Source organism: Schistocerca serialis, chromosome 5, assembly GCF_023864345.2.
Source record: "Schistocerca serialis cubense isolate TAMUIC-IGC-003099 chromosome 5, iqSchSeri2.2, whole genome shotgun sequence".
NCBI classification, from domain to species: domain Eukaryota; kingdom Metazoa; phylum Arthropoda; class Insecta; order Orthoptera; family Acrididae; genus Schistocerca; species Schistocerca serialis.
The window spans coordinates 507,876,869-507,900,352 of NC_064642.1; the positions used below are offsets into that span (position 1 = coordinate 507,876,869).

The 23,484-nt window shown below is 41.5% G+C and overlaps 1 protein-coding gene across 1 annotated transcript in view; it reads right to left on the reverse strand.

Moving 5' to 3' along the window:
* LOC126481466 (gamma-tubulin complex component 4) overlaps positions 1-23,484 on the reverse strand; it is a 178,004-nt gene that overhangs the window by 139,141 nt on the left and 15,379 nt on the right. The window contains exon 2 of the mRNA XM_050105242.1: positions 119-245. Coding sequence (XP_049961199.1) covers positions 119-245 — 127 coding nt within the window. The remainder of the gene's footprint in view (positions 1-118; positions 246-23,484) is intronic.

Consider the following 23,484-nt stretch of genomic DNA (forward strand, 5'->3'; position numbering starts at 1 on the left):
GAATTAATGATTTTTACACATGTAAAACCAACTGTACACATGGGGAAAAGTCATATGGAATGGATTTGCATTCCTACAACAACTTGGCTGAGCATCTAAGTACAATAAAAAGTCTTACCTGGACTTGGCACACACTTATAAAACCGTAGAAAATCCCTTAATGCCATGTAGTCAATTGCAATAATCATTACTCTGTTCAAAAGGGCTCGTTCTCCAGGATGGATGAAAGACATAAATTCCACAGCCTACAAATAAAAATTTAAAAAAGAAATCAACATTTGGTAATGTCGTCCACAAAACCAGGAAAGCATTTCCTGTTTAATATTAATCTGGAAATCGTATTTATTAGTCAATGTGCTGACACTAACATAACTGCTACTACATTACTAGAAGAAAACATTAAACACATTCAAACTGGAGCCATGCTCACTGCTCTAGTTCGCATAAAATGTTCATTTACACAATAGCCTGTCACCACCTTAATGTAAATGCACCGTTAAAAAAAGTCAATGGTTGAATAAGTAAGACTCCATAGATTTTTAAAAATGAAATCCTAGAAGATTGGTGTAATAGAAGCAAAGCCTGCTCACCATAGTAAATGCAGCTTACATGCAATCCCAAAAAAAGGACTGGTCTATTTTAAGCATTAAATTTTAAAAAAATTAATTAATTAAAAGACTTGCCCAGGTTAGCTGCCAAAACAAAAAAATTAATTTATTATTCAGTCAGTAGTTCTTTGAGTTTGATAGCATTCACGTTGAGTCCTTCAGGGGTATAAAGGTATTAACAAAATAAAATCAGCTGTTAGAAACTAAACATTTGCACTGTTTGTGAACAACTATTATAATGTGGCTGCTAATCATTTATGCTTGTTGTTGTTGTGGTCTTCAGTCCTGAGACTGGTTTGATGCAGCTCTCCATGCTACTCTATCCTGTGCAAGCTTTTTCATCTCCCAGTACCTACTGCAACCTACATCCTTCTGAATCTGCTTAGTGTATTCCTCTCTTGGTCTCCCTCTACGATTTTTACCCTCCACACTCCCCTCCAATACTAAATTGGTGATCCCTTGGTGCCTCAGAACATGTCCTACCAACCGATCCCTTCTTCTGGTCAAGTTGTGCCACAAACTTCTCTTCTCCCCAATCCTATTCAATACTTCCTCATTAGTTATGTGATCTACCCATCTAATCTTCAGCATTCTTCTGTAGCATTTCGAAAGCTTCTATTCTCTTCTTGTCCAAACTATTTATCATCCATGTTTCACTTCCATACATGGCTACACTCCATACGAATACTTTCAGAAATGACTTCCTGACACTTAAATCAATACTCGATGTTAACAAATTTCTCTTCTTCAGAAACGCTTTCCTTGCCATTGCCAGTCTACATTTTATATCCTCTCTACTTCGACCATCATCAGTTATTTTGCTCCCCAAATAGCAAAACTCCTTTACTACTTTAAGTGCCTCATTTCCTAATTCAATTCCCTCAGCATCACCCGACTTAATTAGACTACATTCCATTATCCTTGTTTTGCTTTTGTTGATGTTCATGTTATATCCTCCTTTCAAGACACTGTCCATTCCATTCAACTGCTCTTCCATGTCCTTTGCTGTCTCTGACAGAATTACAATGTCATCGGCGAACCTCAAAGTTTTTATTTCTACTCCATGAATTTTAATACCTACTCCGAATTTTTCTTTTGTTTCCTTTACTGCTTGCTCAATATACAGATTGAACAACATCGGGGAGAGGCTACAACCCTGTCTTACTCCCTTCCCAACCACTGCTTCCCTTTCATGCCCCTCGACTCTTATGACTGCCATCTGGTTTCTGTACAAATTGTAAATAGCCTTTCGCTCCCTGTATTTTACCCCTGCCACCTTCAGAATTTGAAAGAGAGTATTCCAGTCAACATTGTCAAAAGCTTTCTCTAAGTCTACAAATGCTAGAAATGTAGGTTTGCCTTTCCTTAATCTTTCTTCTAAGATAAGTCGTAAGGTCAGTATTGCCTCACGTGTTCCAGTGTTTCTACGGAATCCAAACTGATCTTCCCCGAGGTTGGCTTCTACTAGTTTTTCCATTCGTCTGTAAAGAATTCGTGTTAGTATTTTGCAGCTGTGGCTTATTAAGCTGATAGTTCGGTAATTTTCACATCTGTCAACACCTGCTTTCTTTGGGATTGGAATTATTATATTCTTCTTGAAGTCTGTGGGTATTTCGCCTGTTTCATACATCTTGCTCACCAGATGGTAGAGTTTTGTCAGGACTGGCTCTCCCACGGCCGTCAGTAGTTCCAATGGAATATTGTCTACTCTGGGGGCCTTGTTTCGACTCAGGTCTTTCAGTGCTCTGTCAAACTCTTCACGCAGTATCATATCTCCCATTTCATCTTCATCTACATCCTCTTCCATTTCCATAATATTGTCCTCAAGTACCTCGCCCTTGTATAGATCCTCTATATACTCCTTCCACCTTTCTGCTTTCCCTTCTTTGCTAAGAACTGGGTTTCCATCTGAGCTCTTGATATTCATACAAGTCGTTCTCTTCTCTCCAAAGGTCTCTTTAATTTTCCTGTAGGCGGTATCTATCTTACCCCTAGTGAGATAGGCCTCCACATCCTTACATTTGTCCTCTAGCCATCCCTGCTTAGCCATTTTGCACTTCCTGTCGATCTCATTTTTGAGACGTTTGTATTCCTTTTTGCCTGTTTCACTTACTGCATTTTTATATTTTCTCCTTTCATCAATTAAATTCAATATTTCTTCTGTTACCCAAGGATTTCTACTAGCCCTCGTCTTTTTACCTACTTGATCTTCTGCTGCCTTCACTACTTCATCCCTCAAAGCTACCCATTCTTCTTCTACTGTATTTATTTCCCCCATTCCTGTCAATTGCTCCCTTATGCTCTCCCTGAATCTCTGTACAACCTCTGGTTCTTTTAGTTTATCCAGGTCCCATCTCCTTACATTCTCACCTTTTTGCAGTTTCTTCAGTTTTAATCTACAGGTCATAACCAATAGATTGTGGTCAGAGTCCACATCTGCCCCTGGAAATGTCTTACAATTTAAAACCTGGTTCCTAAATCTCTGTCTTACCATTATATAATCTATCTGATACCTTTTAGTATCTCCAGGGTTCTTCCATGTATACAACCTTCTTTCATGATTCTTAAACCAAGTGTTAGTTATGATTATGTTGTGCTCTGTGCAAAATTCTACCAGGCGGCTTCCTCTTTCATTTCTGTCCCCCAATCCATATTCACCTACTATGTTTCCTTCTCTCCCTTTTCCTACACTCGAATTCCAGTCACCCATGACTATTAAATTTTCGTCTCCCTTCACAATCTGAATAATTTCTTTTATTTCATCATACATTTCATAAATTTCTTCGTCATCTGCAGAGCTAGTTGGCATATAAACTTGTACTACTGTAGTAGGTGTGGGCTTCGTATCTATCTTGGCCACAATAATGCGTTCACTATGCTGTTTGTAGTAGCTTACCCGCATTCCTATTTTCCTATTCATTATTAAACCTACTCCTGCATTACCCCTATTTGATTTTGTGTTTATAACCCTGTAGTCACCTGACCAGAAGTCTTGTTCCTCCTGCCACCGGACTTCACTAATTTCCACTATATCTAACTTCAACCTATCCATTTCCCTTTTTAAATTTTCTAACCTACCTGCCCGATTAAGGGATCTGACATTCCACGCTCCGATCCGTAGAACGCCAGTTTTCTTTCTCCTGATAACGACATCCTCTTGAGTAGTCCCCGCCCGGAGATCCGAATGGGGGACTATTTTACCTCCGGAATATTTTACCCAAGAGGACGCCATCATCATGTAATCATACAGTAAAGCTGCATGCCCTCGGGAAAAATTACGGCTGTAGTTTCCCCTTGCTTTCAGCCGTTCGCAGTACCAGCACAGCAAGGCCATTTTGGTTATTGTTACAAGGCCAGATCAGTCAATCATCCAGACTGTTGCCCTTGCAACTACTGAAAAGGCTGCTGCCCCTCTTCAGGAACCACACGTTTGTCTGGCCTCTCAACAGATACCCCTCCGTTGTGGTTGCACCTACGGTACGGCTATCTGTATCGCTGAGGCACGCAAGCCTCCCCACCAACGGCAAGGTCCATGGTTCATGGGGGGGCATTTATGCTTAGTCAGGCTAAATTTAACATACTATTTGTAGAAAAATTGCCACTTTCACAGAAAAAAGGTGCAGATTCATCACATATTACACAGCAAATTAATGGATTAGTGCAAGACAGTGCAAATGACTGCTGGTAACAAATTGATTTATAGCATAGCGCAAAATCTACATTTGCTCCATCTAAAATGCAGTTTTCATTACACATAGCTACAATTGCAACTGAATCCAGGAAAGCCATATTACACAACAGACAAATCTCAACAAGTGGTAATACAAAAATGTGAAATGTGAGGTAGGAGATGGTGGGAATTAAGTATCTTTTACCTCATACTGATATACAAGGTGTCTCACATAAAACCAGTACGTCTCACGTACCAATTAAGCATCTCTAATCAAATTGCTTGCAAAGTGGTAACACCGTCTCTGAAGTTAGCTACACTGCAACACACTCCATCAACGATTGTATAGATATGTTTCAAGTGAAGTATCCTGGTAGGAAACTCCCCATGACCAGCCCTAGTCAGGACCTGTACAAGAAATGGAGGGCTGTGGAATCCGTTCAGAATGTGCAAAGGTATAGGCGACCAATATTTAGGATCCCTGGAACTGTAGACAACTCGCATGGACATTAGGAGACGTCCCTGCAAGTCAGTAAAGATGTTATCACAGCAGGATGGTGTACCTCCAACATCATGTCATTGTGTACTAAAACAAATGAAATTAAAAGCCTATCATGAAAAGTGTGCTGCAAAAGTTAAAATTTGAGGATCAGGAAAAAAAAAAAAGAGGTCACTATTGTATTTGGCAGTTAACACCACTTGCTAACAGTTATTTGGACCCCTTGTCTGGTATTGGCCTGCATGGAAGTTTAAGCCCACCAGAGCAAAAGGACCTTAACAGACAACAGAGGGCAATATTGCTGCAGTGCTGCATTCATCCAGTGATTGTGCCACCACCTCACTACATGAATACACCAGTCAATAGTGTCCCTCACAGCTGGCATAAATACTGCTGCACCTCAACCTCACAGTCAGTACTTCATCCCATTGCATTCATTACTATCTCCAATGTACTACTGACTACTCATCCAAGAGTTTGCTTTGGTATTGGTTTTCCTATTTAGTCTCACTGTGGACAGTGGCTTGTACTTGACCTGTTGACAGTGTTGTGTCGAAAGTTCATTGCACTTTGTCATAGCATAGGCTGCTATTAACTTGCGCTTGTTGTGTCAGATTCCAATACTCAATATTATTAGGAAGGTACCACTCTGTTGGTCGACATCAGAGCCAACACCTTGCTGTATCAATAACCTCCTCATCATCCACTTACTACTTGCTGCAGAATGCATCCTTAGTTGCACCAAACAGGAGCAGCTGTTGCACCAGCAGCAGATACAGATGGGAAAGTGGAATAATGGTTCTTAGTGGACAAACTTAGTGTGGAGGAGGCCACTGTGCCCCAGGGACCGGCGCCCCCTGCACTCAACACCACATTCCATCCTCTGTTGTTTTCTCCTTTTAATGATGCTACAGAGGACTGGGATAGATATTTGCATTGACTGAATCAACATTTCACAGCATTTCAAGCTGTCTTGGGTGTTGCTGGACATGTTTTTTCTCGTTCGAAAACCTGTGCCTCTGTCTGACACCTTTGGATTTTCCTTTCAGGAGATACATGTTCTACTGACTAATTATCATTCCCAGCAATACCATGTGGTTGCCTCCAGACTAGAATTTCATCAATACCATAAACAGCTGGGACAGTCACACCGCTCATAGGTCACTGACTTGCAAGGACTCAGCTGAAAACTGATTTTACATGTACCAATCAAGGCTGTAAGGCTTCCTTTGCCGACTCCTTGATTTGTGATGTGGTGGTTCAATAAGCGCCTGACCAAGATGGTTGCACGGTGCTGCTGAAACCGGATAACATGTCATTAGATGACATCTTGCGCATCGCTCATTTGTTCGAAATTCCACAGGCGGCTAACAAATTATTCATGGCAAGGTCACAAGTGGCAGCAGTTAACAAGCCACCAGTTGCACCATCCCACCATCATAAACACAGGATGACCACCATGTTGCAGTAACATCGTGATTTGTCTGTCTGATGTCTCTCTGAATTCTGAGCCTTCAGTTGTCCATCAATGACGGACACAGGGGCCACTCCCTTCGTGCCCATCGTGTTTTTCTTCTCACTCCTGAGCAGACTGTCCAGATCACTGTGGGTCCTGTACAAGCTGTGGCAAGGAGGGGCCCCTGCTCAATGTGTCACCGTCACATGACGTGCACACACCCAGTGCTGGGACCACACCAGGACACTGTACACAGATGAGGCATCTCAGAACAATGTCTTCCTTAACATGTTGTTTGGGTGGTGTAAGCACAAGCTACTCCCCTGTGGCATGTCCTCAGCCCCTACAATATTCCAGTAATTTCTGGAACAGTTGATACAGCGTATTCCAACTTGCATATGTTACTTGGATGATCTTTTCACATGATCCTCCCGCCAGGAGCATTTGGAAAACCTCTGCATCCTGTTCACGACCCTGTGAGACACAGGCCTGCATTGTCGTTTGGAGAAGAGTAGATTTTTTTCACCCAGGAGTGGAGTGCTTGGGGCACTGACCGCTAAAGAGGGAATCTGATGTACTAATCAAAATGTTGCCACCATCTCTTCCTTACTTCACCCAACGAACTTACCTGAATTACAAGTGTTATTGGGCAAGCTTAACTATTATGCTAAATTCTTACCGCAGACAACCCACACTGCACAACTTCTCAATCAGTTGCATAAAAAGGGCGTCCCTTATAACTGGATCCCCACCTGCAAACAGGCTTTTTTCAAATAGAAAACCATACTGACATCCGCACCCTGCCTCATACCTTTTGCTCCCAATCACCCATTGACTCCAGCAGCCAATGCATCTGCCTATGGTTTCAGAGCTCTCCTCGCAAACAAGAAAGGGGATGGTTCCAAACAGCCTATACGCATCCAAGACCCTGCCCCAGCACAGAGCAACTGTTCCCAGATCGAAAAGGAGGCCTTGGCAATAGTGTTACCATTCAAAGGAATTTCATGTCTACCTTTTTGGGGCACAGTTCCCTCTAATTACAAATCACAAGCCATTGGTGGCATTATTTGGGCTGTGTCCAACCTTCCAGAATAAACAGCCCAACACCTCCAGCACTGGGTATTGTTCCTCAGTGCCTACAATTATACTGTACGGTACAAGCCAACTGCCCAGCACTCTAATACCGATGCATTTGTCACATCTACCAAACGGTCCAGATCCTGATACTGACGAACAGGAGGTCGTCTGCTTCTACATCAATGTCAAACAACATACATCGGATGGTTTTCCCCTTATGGCTAAGTATGTTGCCACTGCTATGCACTGGGAACTCACCCAGTGACACGTCCTTCACTATTTAACCCTGATTGGCCCCATTATCTCCCTCATCAGTTGACAATAGAGCTCCACCCCTGGAAACAGCTTTCTCACCAACTCCCTGTTGTGGATGATGTCATCCTTTTCGATACTGAGACGGATGCACATCGAGTAGTTATTCCAGTGTAGTTACATCATTGGGTAATGAATTTGTTCTATTTGGGTCCTTCGGCCATGTCCTGCTTGAAGATGCGGGCAAGCTGCCATGTGTACTGGCCCGGGATCAATGACGACATCGAAAAAATGCTCCATAGTTACACAACATGCATCTGGCACCACACGGTGCCCCCTTTGTCCTTTGCCCCCTGGCCTATTCCTCATCTCTCTTGGGACCGCATCCATCACAACTTTGCAGACTCATACTTGGGTTCTATGTGGTTGCTCTTTGTGGATTCTTATTCAAAGTAACCCTATGTTGTTGCATGGCATCCACCACGAGTGAGGCCACCCTTATCTTATCCCAAGTTTTGGCCATCAAAGGATTACCTCACATATTGGTCTCTGACAATGGCTCAGAATTCACGGCCTCTGCCCTCAAAGACTTCTGTGCTGCCAATGGCATTAAACACACCTGTAGTCCTCGGTTCCACGCTTCCTCCAACGGCGAAGCTTGACGTCTGGTTAAGACTTTTAAGCAGCAGATGAAGAAGGTTATTGAATACTCAAACACTATGGCAGCCCTTACTTTGTTTTTGAGCACTTATTGCACCACACTGATTAACAATCACAGCCCTTTGGAGCTCCTCCATGATCACCCAACTCAGACCTCGCTTCACCTGCTAACACTGTCGCCAACAGAACCTCTATCGCATCTGTCTGGGCATTATATCCCTGGCACAGCACATAGCAGGAAAAAGGGGGGCTGGGGGGAGGGGTGGGGGGGGTGGGGGGTGGGGGGATATACCTCACCAGTGTGGAGGCAAAGCTGAAGGCCCCAAACCAACGTCTGCACTAACTGAAGGACTCGATTCCTGTAGGGACATGCAAACACTTAAATCTGGGAGGACAAATCACCTTTTGCAAATCATGACATATGAAACCACGCAAGGGTCACCTGCTAAAGCCCTTGACACAAATGGTGGTAAGTTATATTTAATGTGAAGCGTCGAAAGACGGCTGCAGTCCAGCAAAATATGGGTCACTTTGAGGGGAGGGCCACGCAACTACAAAGGTGGGGGGACACCTATTATGGAGTAAAAAACTCTTGGGTCAACCTGGTATGACCGATACAAAGATGGCAGAGGATGGTAGATTCCTACAGGGAGAGGCCGGGGGAAGAATGCCACGTGGTGTAAGTCCCCTTGATTGCACAAAGTTTATTAAACAGAGGGTGGGCCTCCCAACCCTGCACAAAGTTTATTAGATGGGGATGGGTAGGGGGGAGGAGGGGGGGGGGGGGGATTGCACTTCCAAGCCCCAAGAGTCAATCAACGACTGGGCATAAAAAGCATTTGAGGGGGTCAAGGAGAATGGGGTAGGTGATTGCTGTTGGTGTATGTGGTCTGTCAGGATCATGACAGCAGTGGACCCAGGCAGCAACCGCTTCCAATGAGGTATGAAGGGGGATCAATGCACTAAAATGTCCCCTATGGAGCAACATACAGATGCCACTGGAAGCCTTCAAAGGGCCTACCCAGTTTCGACAGTATGGTGAGTAAGTTTCAGTAAAATGAGATTCCTAGATAATGACACAAGCTGCGAAGTAAAAGGAAATAAGAGATTCCAACTCCAGAAGGTGACAGTAGTATCCATTACAATTCCATTGAATAAGCATGGAACAGGGATCCAAATGGGATGGGCCAGAACCGGGTACACTTGGTGTAGGATCAAAGGTTGAACAGGTCTGACACTTCTGCTTCAGTCAGTACTATCCCAAGGCCCCAACTTAAGCACTACACCCAAATGCAACCATCTTTGACTTGTGAAGACCTACACTTCTTCTCCTGGTCCCTGCAATATGGGTCACTTTGAGGGGAGGGCCACGCAACTACAAAGGTGGGGGGACACCTATTATGGAGTAAAAAACTCAATGGAATTTCTTTGCCACCAATCCTTGAACTAAAGTCAATCTAATCCCAACAATGAACTCTGCCTCTTCCAATTCATACCACCATCCAACCATGATTCTCACTCCCTCATACGTAACCAACCCCTGGTCACCATCTAAGAAATTCCTTACTCCAACTTGGCCTCACCATCCTTCCCCAGGTCCCTTCCTCAGAACAACCTTTCAGCAGCAGAAAGGACAGTCATACATAACATCAAAACAATGACCTAAGCATCCCACCCACAAACAAAGGTTCCAAAACTGTTGTTGCGAATCACCGTGACTACCTGGAGAAAGGTCTCTACCACCAATTATCTGACTACTCTACTATAATCTCTGCCAGAGTGACCCAATCTCAGAAGCCAACATAACCTCCAATTCCTGCTTAAAGCCTTGTGCCCTTCACCTACGACACCACACACACACACACACACACACACACACACACACACACACACACACACACACACACACACACCTTTTACATGCTCCCCAAAACCCAACAATTCTGTACACTCCATTGTAGTCTGTTACAGGGCCCCCACTGAAAAATTTCGGCTCTCACTGACCAACACTTCCAACCAACTGCCCATAATCTAGCTTCCCACTTCAAAGCCACCAACGCTGAGAATCTAACCTAGGCCTTCACCAACTCGCCACCATCTCCACTCCTTTACCTCCTGGATCATTACTTTTTCTGTTGATGTCATCTGCCTACACACCAACATCCCTTATGTACACAGTCTTACAGCTCCTGAACACTACCTTTCCAAACGTCCTTCAGACTCTAAGCTCATTACCTCTTTCCTCATACACCTTACTAACTTTAACCTAACTCCCAACCACTTGTCTGGTTCGGGTTCATTGATATCTTCATGATCTGCAATCCAGGTCAAGACATCATATCTTCATTCTTTCACAACTGCAATGCCTTCTCTCACCTGATCCTCATCAACCTTCCTCAATGTTGACCAGCTCCTCTCTGATGGTTTCATCCATACCTCTGTCCACATTAAACCCACCAACCACCAATAGTACTTGCATTTCGACATCTGTTATCCCTTCCACCCTTCCACACCATAAACTCCCTCCCTTGGTCTAGCCACCCAGGGACAGCATATCTGCAGTGACAAGAACTCCCATACTCAATATCTACATCTGCATCTACATATATACTCGGCAAACCACCACTAGATGCATGGCAGATGGTAAATAATAGCCCATCATAAAATAAATAGTCAAAGACTACAGTCATCTGGAGGATGTAATAGGTGATGGTGATATTCTTTGACTTGGCCCCAGAAATCAATGACAGTATGAGCAGAACATAATATTTACTTCAGTGTCCATACTACACAGATGATGTTACACAAATTCATTCACTGTATAATAAGAACGTTACTGTATAACTTTTGTGTGTACTTTTCAATGAAATCATGTGAATAAATGAAGGCAATACCAGAACCTTCACAGACAAAAAATATCTCACACAGCAGCTACTCCTCAAACATATTTCCCACACCATTTCCTCTCATACCCTCCAATCCTCCCACCACCCCCAAGAACCAGCCACAAAAGAGTGCCCCCTTCATCACCCAATACCAGCCTGGAGTGGTACACCTGAGCCACATCCTTCATCAGGACTTTGATTACCTATCATTATGCCCTGAAATGAGTGACATTCTACCCAAGATCCTTCACACCCCTACTAAAGTGGTCGCCCACCCAATTTCCACATCTTAGTCCATCCCTACGCCACTCCCAATCCCAACACCTTGCCACAAGGATCACATCCCTGTGGAAGACCCAAGTGCAAAACCTCCCCAATCTACCCACTCAGCTCTCCCTATTTTAGTCCTATCACAGGTTTATCCTACCCCACCAGAGGCCAGGCCATTCGTGGAAGCAGCCATGTCAATAACAGCTCAATTGCAATCATTGCACAGCTTTTATACTGGCATGACTGCCAACCAGCTGTCCACCAGGATGAACAGCCACCACCAAACTGCAGCCAAGAGCAGACTACCCTGTTGCACATCATACAGCTGAACATAATATGCTCAACTTCAATGGGTGCTTCACCGGGGTTCCACAAGTTTCCTCAAGTGAAATTCCCTTATATTTCCCTCATTTCCAGACAAGTTTTAGCATTTTTCCCTAATAAATTTTAAGTTGTCAAGGATAAGTAAAGACATAAGCTGACAAAAAAAAAGTAGGAGCTTTTGTATTTCTCCCCCATGTCAGCAAAAAAATCATAAGTAACAACATCAACATATTTTTAATGAACTGTTTTTAGATGGAGAAATCAAACCAAATGTTATGTGTATTTCATTAAGACCATTGTTGTTATTTTATTTCAATAAAACAAACACATTTGGTAACAAAAATACGCATTTCCTTTTAGTTGCAAGACAGATTTAAAATACCTTCACTGATTTCAGAAATAGCCTCAGAAAAAAGTAGGCCTCTTGAAAAAAATGTATAAGGCAAGAAAGAGTTGTGTAAACCAACAATATACATGACCACCAATAAAATGTTAGTTCTATTACGTTCGTTATTGTCAGTTATTACCCACTGTGTTACATTCATTATTTTACAGATGTAGCGTGAATTTTCTTTTGAGAAATATGTGAGTACATAGCGTACAAACTGTCAATGATGGCCACAATTTTCTTCTTCTTATCGTCCACACTTTCTAATATATATATTATTTTCGAAGTGCCAAAACGTACTAGAATAAATGAAATGTCCTTAAAACACTGCACTGTACAATTGACTTGCAGTGAGACAGTCGCAACTCCTAAAAACAATTGTCCATGGTTCTGACCTGCTGAGGAGCAGAGTAGCCCTGGGTCCTTGGATAAACCACGAAAATCTGCCACATTATGCCACACACAAACATACCTGGCCTGCAAGCAGATTGGTGAGACTTGATCTGATGGGCAGAGCCTGCACATTAGGGGGAACTAATGGGCTTCAGATCAGCATGCATGATCCGTTAGAGGCACCTTCAGAAATGGCCCGCAGTTTTGGCCCACCGTCCACTCATGGCCAGCTATTCACATGTCAGAGATGCCATCTTGATGAAATGAGGCCGCAATGATCAATCCACACAACAGATGCAGCAAATATTCTGACAATCAATACTAACGAAGACAGGTATCAACTCACCATAAAGATGTTCACTGAGCCAGATACAGGCATGTAGCAAAGACAATGACGACATTCTCACAACTAAACTTTTGGTCATAGCTTTTGTCAGAAAATGAGAGCGCACGCGCGCGCACACACACACACACACACACACACATTCACTCAATCACTCAGACAACTCATGCACACATGACCACCATCTACAGCCGCTGCGTCAATAATCTCTGACAATCAGATCCAAACAAATGATTGCTCACACCTACCTGTCTGTTGTCGGCAGCTGCTAGGCTAGTGGCAAGAACTGGTGGAAGCACTAGTTGTAAACTGAGAGGAGTGGTAGGAATGAGAGAAGTAGTAAGAATGATGGTGTAGGAAGTGGCACATGTACTCAGCTGTGCATAGCCAGCAATGATGCACGACATCTCAGTAAACACACCATTTCATCTACTAAAACAAAAATAAGATTTTTCCAGTATTTTTTTTTTTTAATTTCCCTGATATTTTCCTGACATGTTTGAAATTCCTTTATATTTTCCTGATTTCCAGAACTTGTGGCAACCTTATTCACTACCCAAGCCATCTGGATCCTCCCCTTCATCACCAGATTTTCTGAACTGTGGAGACGGGAGTAATCCTTACAACACATTCTCCACTTCCAAAATTACCCTAGCCTCAATCTGCAGTAACTTACTTTCCCACTACCTCAACCCAATAACTTCCACCCTCTCTGTCCTATCACCACCCTCCTATTCTATTTCACACCCCCTTTGTGTGCTGCCTCTGCCAACACAGCCGCCCATCTTTCCCCTTACCCCCTCCTTTATTTTTTGACTCCCTGTACCCCCCCCCCCCCCCACCTTCCACAAAACTGCCAGACACCATACAGTGCTCTTCTCTCTCCCCATCCATACCCTGCTATCCCTTCCTCTCCCCCACCCCCGCCCCCATCCAGACTGCAGTTTCCGTTCTACGTGACAGTCACTTTCCGGTCCACAAAGCCAGAAATGGCAGCCATGTGTGCATGAGGTATGCTTGCTTGTGTGAATGAATATAAGAGTGAGTCAGGAGGAAACGTATATGGTTTGATGGGTGATACTACTGGTGATTCTGAACAAAAAAAAGCTCCTACTAAACATATGCCCTTTTCTTAACCATTTCCGGGTAAACCAATGAAAACAACTAGGAACGAGAAACGTGTAGCGTCATCCTTACTAACCCTGTCAGTACACACTTCACTTGCGCATGTTGCAGTTGTTTACCTCAAGTCACAGTCCGACAGTGCCTGTCCTAATGCATGGTACTACAGTGTTGTTATGAGAACAATGAATACAGTTTTGTGTAGTGAAAATGCCATGGATCTTCACACATGCACAGTATGCTGATATAGTGTTTATCTATGGTCTGTCCAATAGGAATTCCAGATCTGCTGTGAGAGAATAGCAACAACGCTATCTGAATCGCAGAGTGCCGGACAGCAGGGTGTTTAGTAGTGTGTTTCATGGATTGCTCGAGTGTGGTATGCTTCCCAGCATAAATGTTGTCTCTGAACATCCCATACAACAAACTCTTAATGAAGTCTAGGACATTCTTCAAGCAATGGGACACAACCCTACTACTAGCTCTAGAAGAATTGGTACCAAACTTGATATTCCAGAAAGACTAGTGATATGCACAGTACACGAGCACGGTCTGTACCACTTTCATCGGCAGAGTGTACAACATCCGCATGGAGGAGATGCTGCCACACGGCAAGAATTCTGTCAATGGATCAGTGCCAATCATCGATTAATTCCACATATTTTGTTCATTGATGAGTCAACATCTACCCGCAACAGAATCAACACACGCGCAACCCTCATGTATGGGCAAATGAAAATGTGCACGCTGCTGTGAAAACAAATTTTCAACGACCTTTCTCAGTCAACAGGTGGTGCAGGATTATTGATGACCAACTCATTGGTCCAGTTGTTTTAGATAACCATCTTACTGGGACATGGTACCTTGACTTTCTTCAAAATGTGTTACCAGAATATGAGGAAGATATTCCTTTGGCAACATGAGCTCGTATGTACTTTCAGCATGATAGAGCTCCAACACATTCTGTACGGGCAGTAACACGGTATCTCAACACAACATATCCTGGTTGTTGGGTCGGTCGTCTTGGAGTCATTGTTTGGCCACCGAAGTCACCTGATCTTACCCCATTGGATTACTGTTTGTGTAGTTGGATGAAGAGCGACGTCTACAAGTGCACAGTGGACACAAGAGAGGAATTTCTTGCTTGTATTTTACATGCTTGTGCCCACGTAAAGGAATGCAAAACTGAGCTCCAATCGATGGCAACAACTGTCTACAGGAGCAGCAACATGCATTGAAGTTGACGGTTGACTGTTTGAACATCTTCTGTGAGGAAACATACACAATTAAACAAACCATAACATAACATTATCTTAATTTACCGTCACCTGCACCTTTCTTGTTCCTAGCTGTTTTCACTGGTTTACCCGGAGACAGTTAAGAAAAGCGCATATTTTTATTTCCTCCTGACTCATCCTGTATGTTTTTTTGGTGTGTGTGTGTGTGTGTGTGTGTGTGTGTGTGTGTGTTTCATTTTCTGACAAAGGCCTTGGTCGAAAGGTAAAGTGTGATGTAAGTATCTTTACATTGTGCCTTTCTGCAACTTACCATGTCATCATTACGGTAAGTAGCAATCTATCTTTTCCTTAAGATACCAAATTTAACTGCTCAAAGAGAAAATATAAAAATGCAGTAGGCAAAAGGGATTTACAAACATCTAAAAAATGAGACTGATGAAAAGTGTGAAATAGCTAACCAGAAATGGCTAAAGGACAAATGCAGAACTGTAGAGGCATATACAACTAGGGGAAGGTTTGATAATGCCTACAGAAAAATTAAAGAAGCCTTTGAAGAAAAGGGAAGCAGCTGTATGAAAATTGAGAGCTCAAACAGAAAACCAGTACCAAGCAAAGGAGGGAAAGTTCAGAGGGGAGTATATAGAGGGGCTGCGCCAGGGAAATGAACTTGAAGGTTATATTATAGAAAGGGAAGAAGACATAGATGTGGTGGGAGATAAGACACAGTGAAAAGACACTGACAGAGTGCTGAAAGACTTAAGTCATTCTGCCAGAACTACCATCTTTGGGAGAGCCAACCATGACAAAACTATTCCACCTGGTGTCCAAGATGTACAAGACAGAGGAAATACCATCACACTTCTAGAAGGATGTAACAATTCCAATTCTGAAGAAAGCAGTTGCTGAAAGGTGTAAATATAACTGAACAAATCATGGTTGAAAAACACTCACATGAATTATTTACAGACAAATGGCAAACTAGGAGGAGCTAGCCTTGGAGAAAACCAATTTGGATTCTGGACAAATGAAGGAACACACAAGGTAATACTGACCCTGTGACTTCTCTTAGAAGACAGGTTAGGGAAAGGCAAACCTACGTTTATAACTTCTGTTGACTTAGAGAAAGCTTTAGACAACATAGACTGGAATCAACTCTTTCAAATTCAGAAGGTAGAAGGGGTAAAAGACAGGGCGAGAAAGGGTATTCACAACTTGTACAGAAACCAGATAACAGGGGCATGAAAGAAAACAGTGGTTGAGAAGGGAATGACATATGGTTGTAGCCTATCCCTGATGTCATTCAATATGTTGCTGTGCAGTCAGAAATGGGAAGGAAAGAAAAATTTGGAGAAGGAATTAAAATTCAGGAAGAATAAATAAAAACCTTGAAGTTTGCCTATGACATTGTAAATCTGTCACAGACAGCAAAGGCCTTGGTGGAGTAGCTAAATGGAATGGACAGTGTCTTGAAAGGAGGATGTAAGATGAACATCAACAAAGGATAATGGGATGTAATCAAATCAGGTAATGATGAGAGAACAAAGATTATAAAATGAGACACTAAAACTAATAGATGAATTTTGCTATTTGTGAAGCAAAGAGGTTGTAAAATATAAACTGGCAATAGTAAGAGAAGCATTTCTGAAGAAGATAAATTTTTTAGCATTGAATACACATTGAAGTGTTAGGCGATATTTTCTGAAGGTATTTGTCTGGAATATAGCCTTGTATGACAGTGAAACGTGGGTGATAAACAGTTATGACAAGAAGAGAATAGAAGATTTTGAAATGTTGTGCTTCAGAAGAACATTCAAGATTAGATGGGTAGGGCATGTCATTAATGAGGAGTTACTGAAAAGTCTACTGGGAAGAAAAAAATATTGTGACAACTTGAGTAAAAGAAGGTATTGGTTGGGAAAACACTTTCTGAGATGTCAAACAATCCCTGGGTCAAGAGAAATATTAGATACAAGTAGTCAGCTTTGACCAGTGATGTGATGTTAATGGATACTGGCAAATCACCTTTTGGTGCATATATTCACAATTTTATCGTTGGTTTGGAAAGCCAATGAAAGTGAAGAAAAATAAATAAATAAAAACTCACCCCAATGTAGAGGTTAGGTTGGAAGCTGACAGGTTGGTTGTGAGCTGGCAAAGCCATCAAATGGGAAATGAAAACAAAAAAAAACCTGATAATCTTGTTCATTTTGGGTATCTTAGCCGTACATTTGTTAAAACTGGCTGTGGTGACAGACTGATCTGCAGCTTAGCCCATTTGAAAAAACAACCACTGATACTACGTCTGTATCATTTACACAGTTTGCCGCATGTTTCCTATGTCATTGCTCAAAGTTGACGGACTAATATCAAATATTCCTCTTTAAATGCGATGATCAATTTATTATTGGAGGGAAGTTCACGGTACAAAAATTGCAGAGGGAGATTAAGACAAATGCAGTAAGCAGGTTAAATAGATGTAGCTTGCAGTAGCTATTTGGAGATGAAGGGGCTTGCACATAATACAGTAGTTGCATCAAACCAGTCTTTGAACGCAAGGCCGCAACAACAACAACACCAACAACAACCAATGAATTACGGCCAGAGACCACATCTACCCCTGTGATGTCTTATTGTTGTTGTGGTCTTCAGTCCTGAGACTGGTTTGATGCAGCTCTCCATACTGATGTCTTATAGTTTCAAATCTAGTTTTGAAATATCTGTTTCACCATAACATAATCAAACTGTAACATTCCAGTGTCCCCAGATCTCTCCTATGTTTGCAATCTTCTTTCATGATTCTTAAACCAAGTGTTATCAATGATTAAATTATGCTCCATACAAAATTCTAGCAGGCGGCTACAACACTCATTCCTTTCCCGAAGTAGATGTGTTCCCACTATTTTTCCTGTTCTGCCTTTTCCTATTATCTGATTATAGTTGCCCATCACAACTATATTTTTGTTTGGGGTCAATCCACATGAAGTGGTCCAGTGATGGTTGCCTGACCATTTTTAAATATTTTAAATTTTTATATGTAACTGCCCTATATTTGAGAAGTTTAAAACAGTTTTCTAAAATAATTTATCTTGCACCTTTACTGGATGGCAACCAATTTTATTCGTAGGCACGCAACAATTTTTCGGTCTGCAGACATTAGCAAAAATTTGAATATCTCTGCACTGGGTTAAGTTACAACATTTGCAACTGACATGACCGTTTTTAGAAAAACGTCCTCTACAACATTGTCTATTACACAAAATACCCTAAATTCAAAAATAACCAGTCAAAATGACCTCCAAAGTTTGGTATCCAAATTTTCAAAAATCCACTTTTTAGGCCCAAAAATAACAAACAAGGAGTGATTTATGAGAGTATTTTTTTCCTATAATTAAATATCATACACTACTAGCCTCATATAGAGCAATAACACTTACAAATGTTTCCTTAATTTTTTATGAATTTTTGAAATTTGAAAATTTTCATTTTTTGTACAGTTTGGGGTTAGTTATCTCAGGTGGGGCTGAATATAAAAATATGATTTTTGCACTGTTTGTACACCTATATGATAGCAACATACTGTAAAAATTTCAACATTGGTATCTGACTGTGAACAAAGATACGAATTTTTGAAAATGTGGAGATAATTTGCATTACTCTACAACTGATCTTATTGCTGTTGCCCATTGTTTCACTGTAATAAAAATTAATTGTGACATATATTTAGTTAACACTATCACCCAATATTCATTTAGTTTATTTATTTTTAATTATGCAATATTAAACAATAGGAGCTTTCACTTTTGTAAAAATGCCCATTTACGTTTAGGTTTATTGTCAATAAAGAAGTACATTATTGCTGGATGTGGCACTGTTGTAGTCAGTCTGTTATGAAACCTCTGTTAGAGTGGATGTACATACTTCATCGAGAGTGTAGAATGTGTTATGTGCTTTGTTCTGTGTGTAATTTGTAATTAGTTTTGAGAGTAACTGGAATGCAATAACATGGATGAACAGTGCTCTGTTGGACAGATAGCAAGTGAAGTGTGTCATAAAACAGTTTACGGTTCAGTTTCAAAAAAACTTGAAATATGTCAATGACTTTGATGAAGTTAGACAAACTTTGTTTAAATTTCGGTTCTTCTGTAATGTCGGTGTGTGAGTATCATGAGAAGAAATATATTCTGAAGTACAACCACATTTTTGGAAGAAAGAGCTGTGATCCACTTAAGGTTCATAAAAAGCCTATTACTAAAGGTTTGAGGGAAATAAAACTTGAACATTTGTCCTTGCTATGTGAGAGTGAAATAGCTTCCCAAGTGAAACGTAATGTGATTCCTGGAAATTCCCTGTGCCCAAATTGCTACTCAAAAACATTTGTTGTGACTCCAGAACCGGAATCATGTAACCTTGTTAATAACATTTATATTCCTAATGAGGAAGCTGTTAGCATATTGGATTTTGCTTGTTCTAAGTTATATGTATTATCTCACGCTTCGCAAATAATAAAATTAATTAGCAGAAAAAGAAAAGCAGCATTGAAAGTAAGGTACAATAAATTTCAGAAAAAATTAGAAAAGACTTGGAATCATGCTTTAATAATACAGATACCACCAGTATCATCTGACACTGAATATTTGAGCTTAATAGAGAAATTAAAAATCAAATGTTCAGTAACATCTAAAAAGGAAAAAGTTAAAATTTTAAGTTTGCTCCCTGATTCAAGGTCCAGAGAAAAAATAGTTTGATTTCTCATCATTTGGTTAAACTAACCCCCCATGAACCATGGACCTTGCCGTTGGTGGGGAGGCTTGCGTGCCTCAGCGATACAGATGGCCGTACCGTAGGTGCAACCACAACGGAGGGGTATCTGTTGAGAGGCCAGACAAACATGTGGTTCCTGAAGAGGGGCAGCAGCCTTTCCAGTAGTTGCAGGGGCAACAGTCTGGATGATTGACTGATCTGGCCTTGTAACATTAACCAAAACGGCCTTGCTGTGCTGGTACTGCAAACGGCTGAAAGCAAGGGGAAACTACAGCCGTAATTTTTCCCGAGGACTTGCAGCTTTACTGTATGATTAAATGATGATGGCGTCCTCCTGGGTAAAATATTCCAGAGGTAAAATAGTCCCCCATTCGGATCTCCGGGCGGGGACTACTCAAGAGGACGTGGTTATCAGGAGAAAGAAAACTGGCATTCTACGGATCGGAGTGTGGAATGTCAGATCCCTTAATCGGGCAGGTAGGTTAGAAAATTTAAAAAGGGAAATGGATAGGTTAAAGTTAGATATAGTGGGAATTAGTGAAGTTCGGTGGCAGGACGAACAAGACTTTTGGTCAGGTGATTACAGGGTTATAAATACAAAATCAAATAGGGGTAACGCAGGAGTAGGTTTAATAATGAATAAAAAAATAGGAGTGCGGGTTAGCTACTACAAACAGCATAGTGAACGCATTATTGTGGCCAAGATAGACACAAAGCCCATGCCTACTACAGTAGTACAAGTTTATATGCCAACTAGCTCTGCAGATGATGAAGAAATTTATGAAATGTATGACGAGATAAAAGAAATTATTCAGGTAGTGAAGGGAGACGAAAATTTAATAGTCATGGGTGACTGGAATTCGAGTGTAGGAAAAGGGAGAGAAGGAAACATAGTAGGTGAATATGAATTGGGGGGGAAGAAATGAAAGAGGAAGCCGCCTTGTAGAATTTTGCACAGAGCATAACTTAATCATAGCTAACACTTGGTTCAAGAATCATAAAAGAAGGTTGTATACCTGGAAGAATCCTGGAGATACTAAAAGGTATCAGATAGATTATATAATGGTAAGACAGAGATTTAGGAACCAGGTTTTAAATTGTAAGACATTTCCAGGGGCAGATGTGGATTCTGACCACAATCTATTGGTTATGAACTGCAGATTGCAACTGAAGAAACTGCAAAAAGGTGGGAATTTAAGGAGATGGGACCTGGATAAACTGAAAGAACCAGAGGTTGTAGAGAGTTTCAGGGAGAGCATAAGGGAACAATTGACAGGAATGGGGGAAAGAAATACAGTAGAAGAAGAATGGGTAGCTCTGAGGGATGAAGTAGTGAAGGCAGCAGAGGATCAAGTAGGAAAAAGACGAGGGCTAGTAGAAATCCTTGGGTAACAGAAGAAATATTGATTTAATTGATGAAAGGAGAAAATATAAAAATGCAGTAAATGAAGCAGGCAAAAAGGAATACAAACGTCTCAAAAATGAGATCGACAGGAAGTGCAAAATGGCTAAGCAGGGATGGCTAGAGGACAAATGTAAGGATGTAGAGGCTTGTCTCACTAGGGGTAAGATAGATATTGCCTACAGGAAAATTAAAGAGACCTTTGGAGAGAAGAGAGCCACTTGTATGAATATCAAGAGCTCAGATGGCAACCCAGTTCTAAGCAAAGAAGGGAAGGCAGAAAGGTGGAAGGAGTATATAGAGGGTTTATACAAGGGCGATGTACTTGAGGACAATATTATGGAAATGGAAGAGGATGTAGATGAAATGGGAGATACGATACTGCGTGAAGAGTTTGACAGAGCACTGAAAGACCTGAGTCGAAACAAGGCCCCGGGAGTAGACAACATTCCATTAGAACTACTGATGGCCTTGGGAGAGCCAGTCATGACAAAACTCTACCATCTGGCGAGCAAGATGTATGAGACAGGTGAAATACCCACAGACTTCAAGAAGAATATAATAATTCCAATCCCAAAGAAAGCAGGTGTTGACAGATGTGAAAATTACCGAACTATCAGTTTAATAAGTCACAGCTGCAAAATACTAACGCGAATTCTTTACAGACAAATGGAAAAACTGGTAGAAGCGGACCTCGGGGAAGATCAGTTTGGATTCCGTAGAAATTTTGGAACACATGAGGCAATACTAACCTTACGACTTATCTTAGAAGAAAGATTAAGAAAAGGCAAACCTACGTTTCTAGCATTTGTAGACTTAGAGAAAGCTTTTGACAACGTTAACTGGAATACTCTCTTTCAAATTCTGAAGGTGGCAGGGGTAAAATACAGGGAGCGAAAGGCTATTTACAATTTGTACAGAAACCAGATGGCAGTTATAAGAGTCGAGGGGCATGAAAGGGAAGCAGTGGTTGGGAAAGGAGTGAGACAGGGTTGTAGCCTCTCCCCGATGTTATTCAATCTGTATATTGAGCAAGCAGTAAAGGAAACAAAAGAAAAATTCGGAGTAGGTATTAAAATTCATGGAGAAGAAGTAAAAACTTTGAGGTTTGCCGATGACATTGTAATTCTGTCAGAGACAGCAAAGGACTTGGAAGAGCAGTTGAACGGAATGGACAGTGTCTTGAAAGGAGGATATAAGATGAACATCAACAAAAGCAAAACGAGGATAATGGAATGTAGTCAAATTAAATCGGGTGATGCTGAGGGGATTAGATTAGGAAATGAGACACTTAAAGTAGTAAAGGAGTTTTGCTATTTAGGGAGTAAAATAACTGATGATGGTCGAAGTAGAGAGGATATAAAATGTAGACTGGCAATGGCAAAGAAATCGTTTCTGAAGAAGAGAAATTTGTTAACATCGAGTATAGATTTAAGTGTCAGGAAGTCGTTTCTGAAAGTATTTGTATGGAGTGTAGCCATGTATGGAAGTGAAACATGGACGATAAATAGTTTGGACAAGAAGAGAATAGAAGCTTTCGAAATGTGGTGCTACAGAAGAATGCTGAAGATAAGGTGGGTAGATCACGTAACTAATGAGGAGGTATTGAATAGGATTGGGGAGAAGAGGAGTTTGTGGCACAACTTGACTAGAAGAAGGGATCGGTTGGTAGGACATGTTTTGAGGCATCAAGGGATCACAAATTTAGCATTGGAGGGCAGCGTGGAGGGTAAAAATCGTGGAGGGAGACCAAGAGATGAATACACTAAGCAGATTCAGAAGGATGTAGGTTGCAGTAGGTACTGGGAGATGAAGAAGCTTGCACAGGATAGAGTAGCATGGAGAGCTGCATCAAACCAGTCTCAGGACTGAAGACCACAACAACAACAACAACAACAACAACAACGACCCAAAAATTAGTGAAAGAGCAAGGCATTCTTCCAGGCTGGTTGGTTTGTGGGATTGAAGGGACCAGACTACTAGGGCCATCGGTCCCTTTTTCCATGAACTTTAAACACCCACAAAGAATAAGAACAGACAATGGAGACGACAAGAGACGACACAGGACAAGAAAGATAGACAGAGACCAGAAAAAAGGAATTAAAATCACACCATATGTAACAGTGGTTTGCTGAC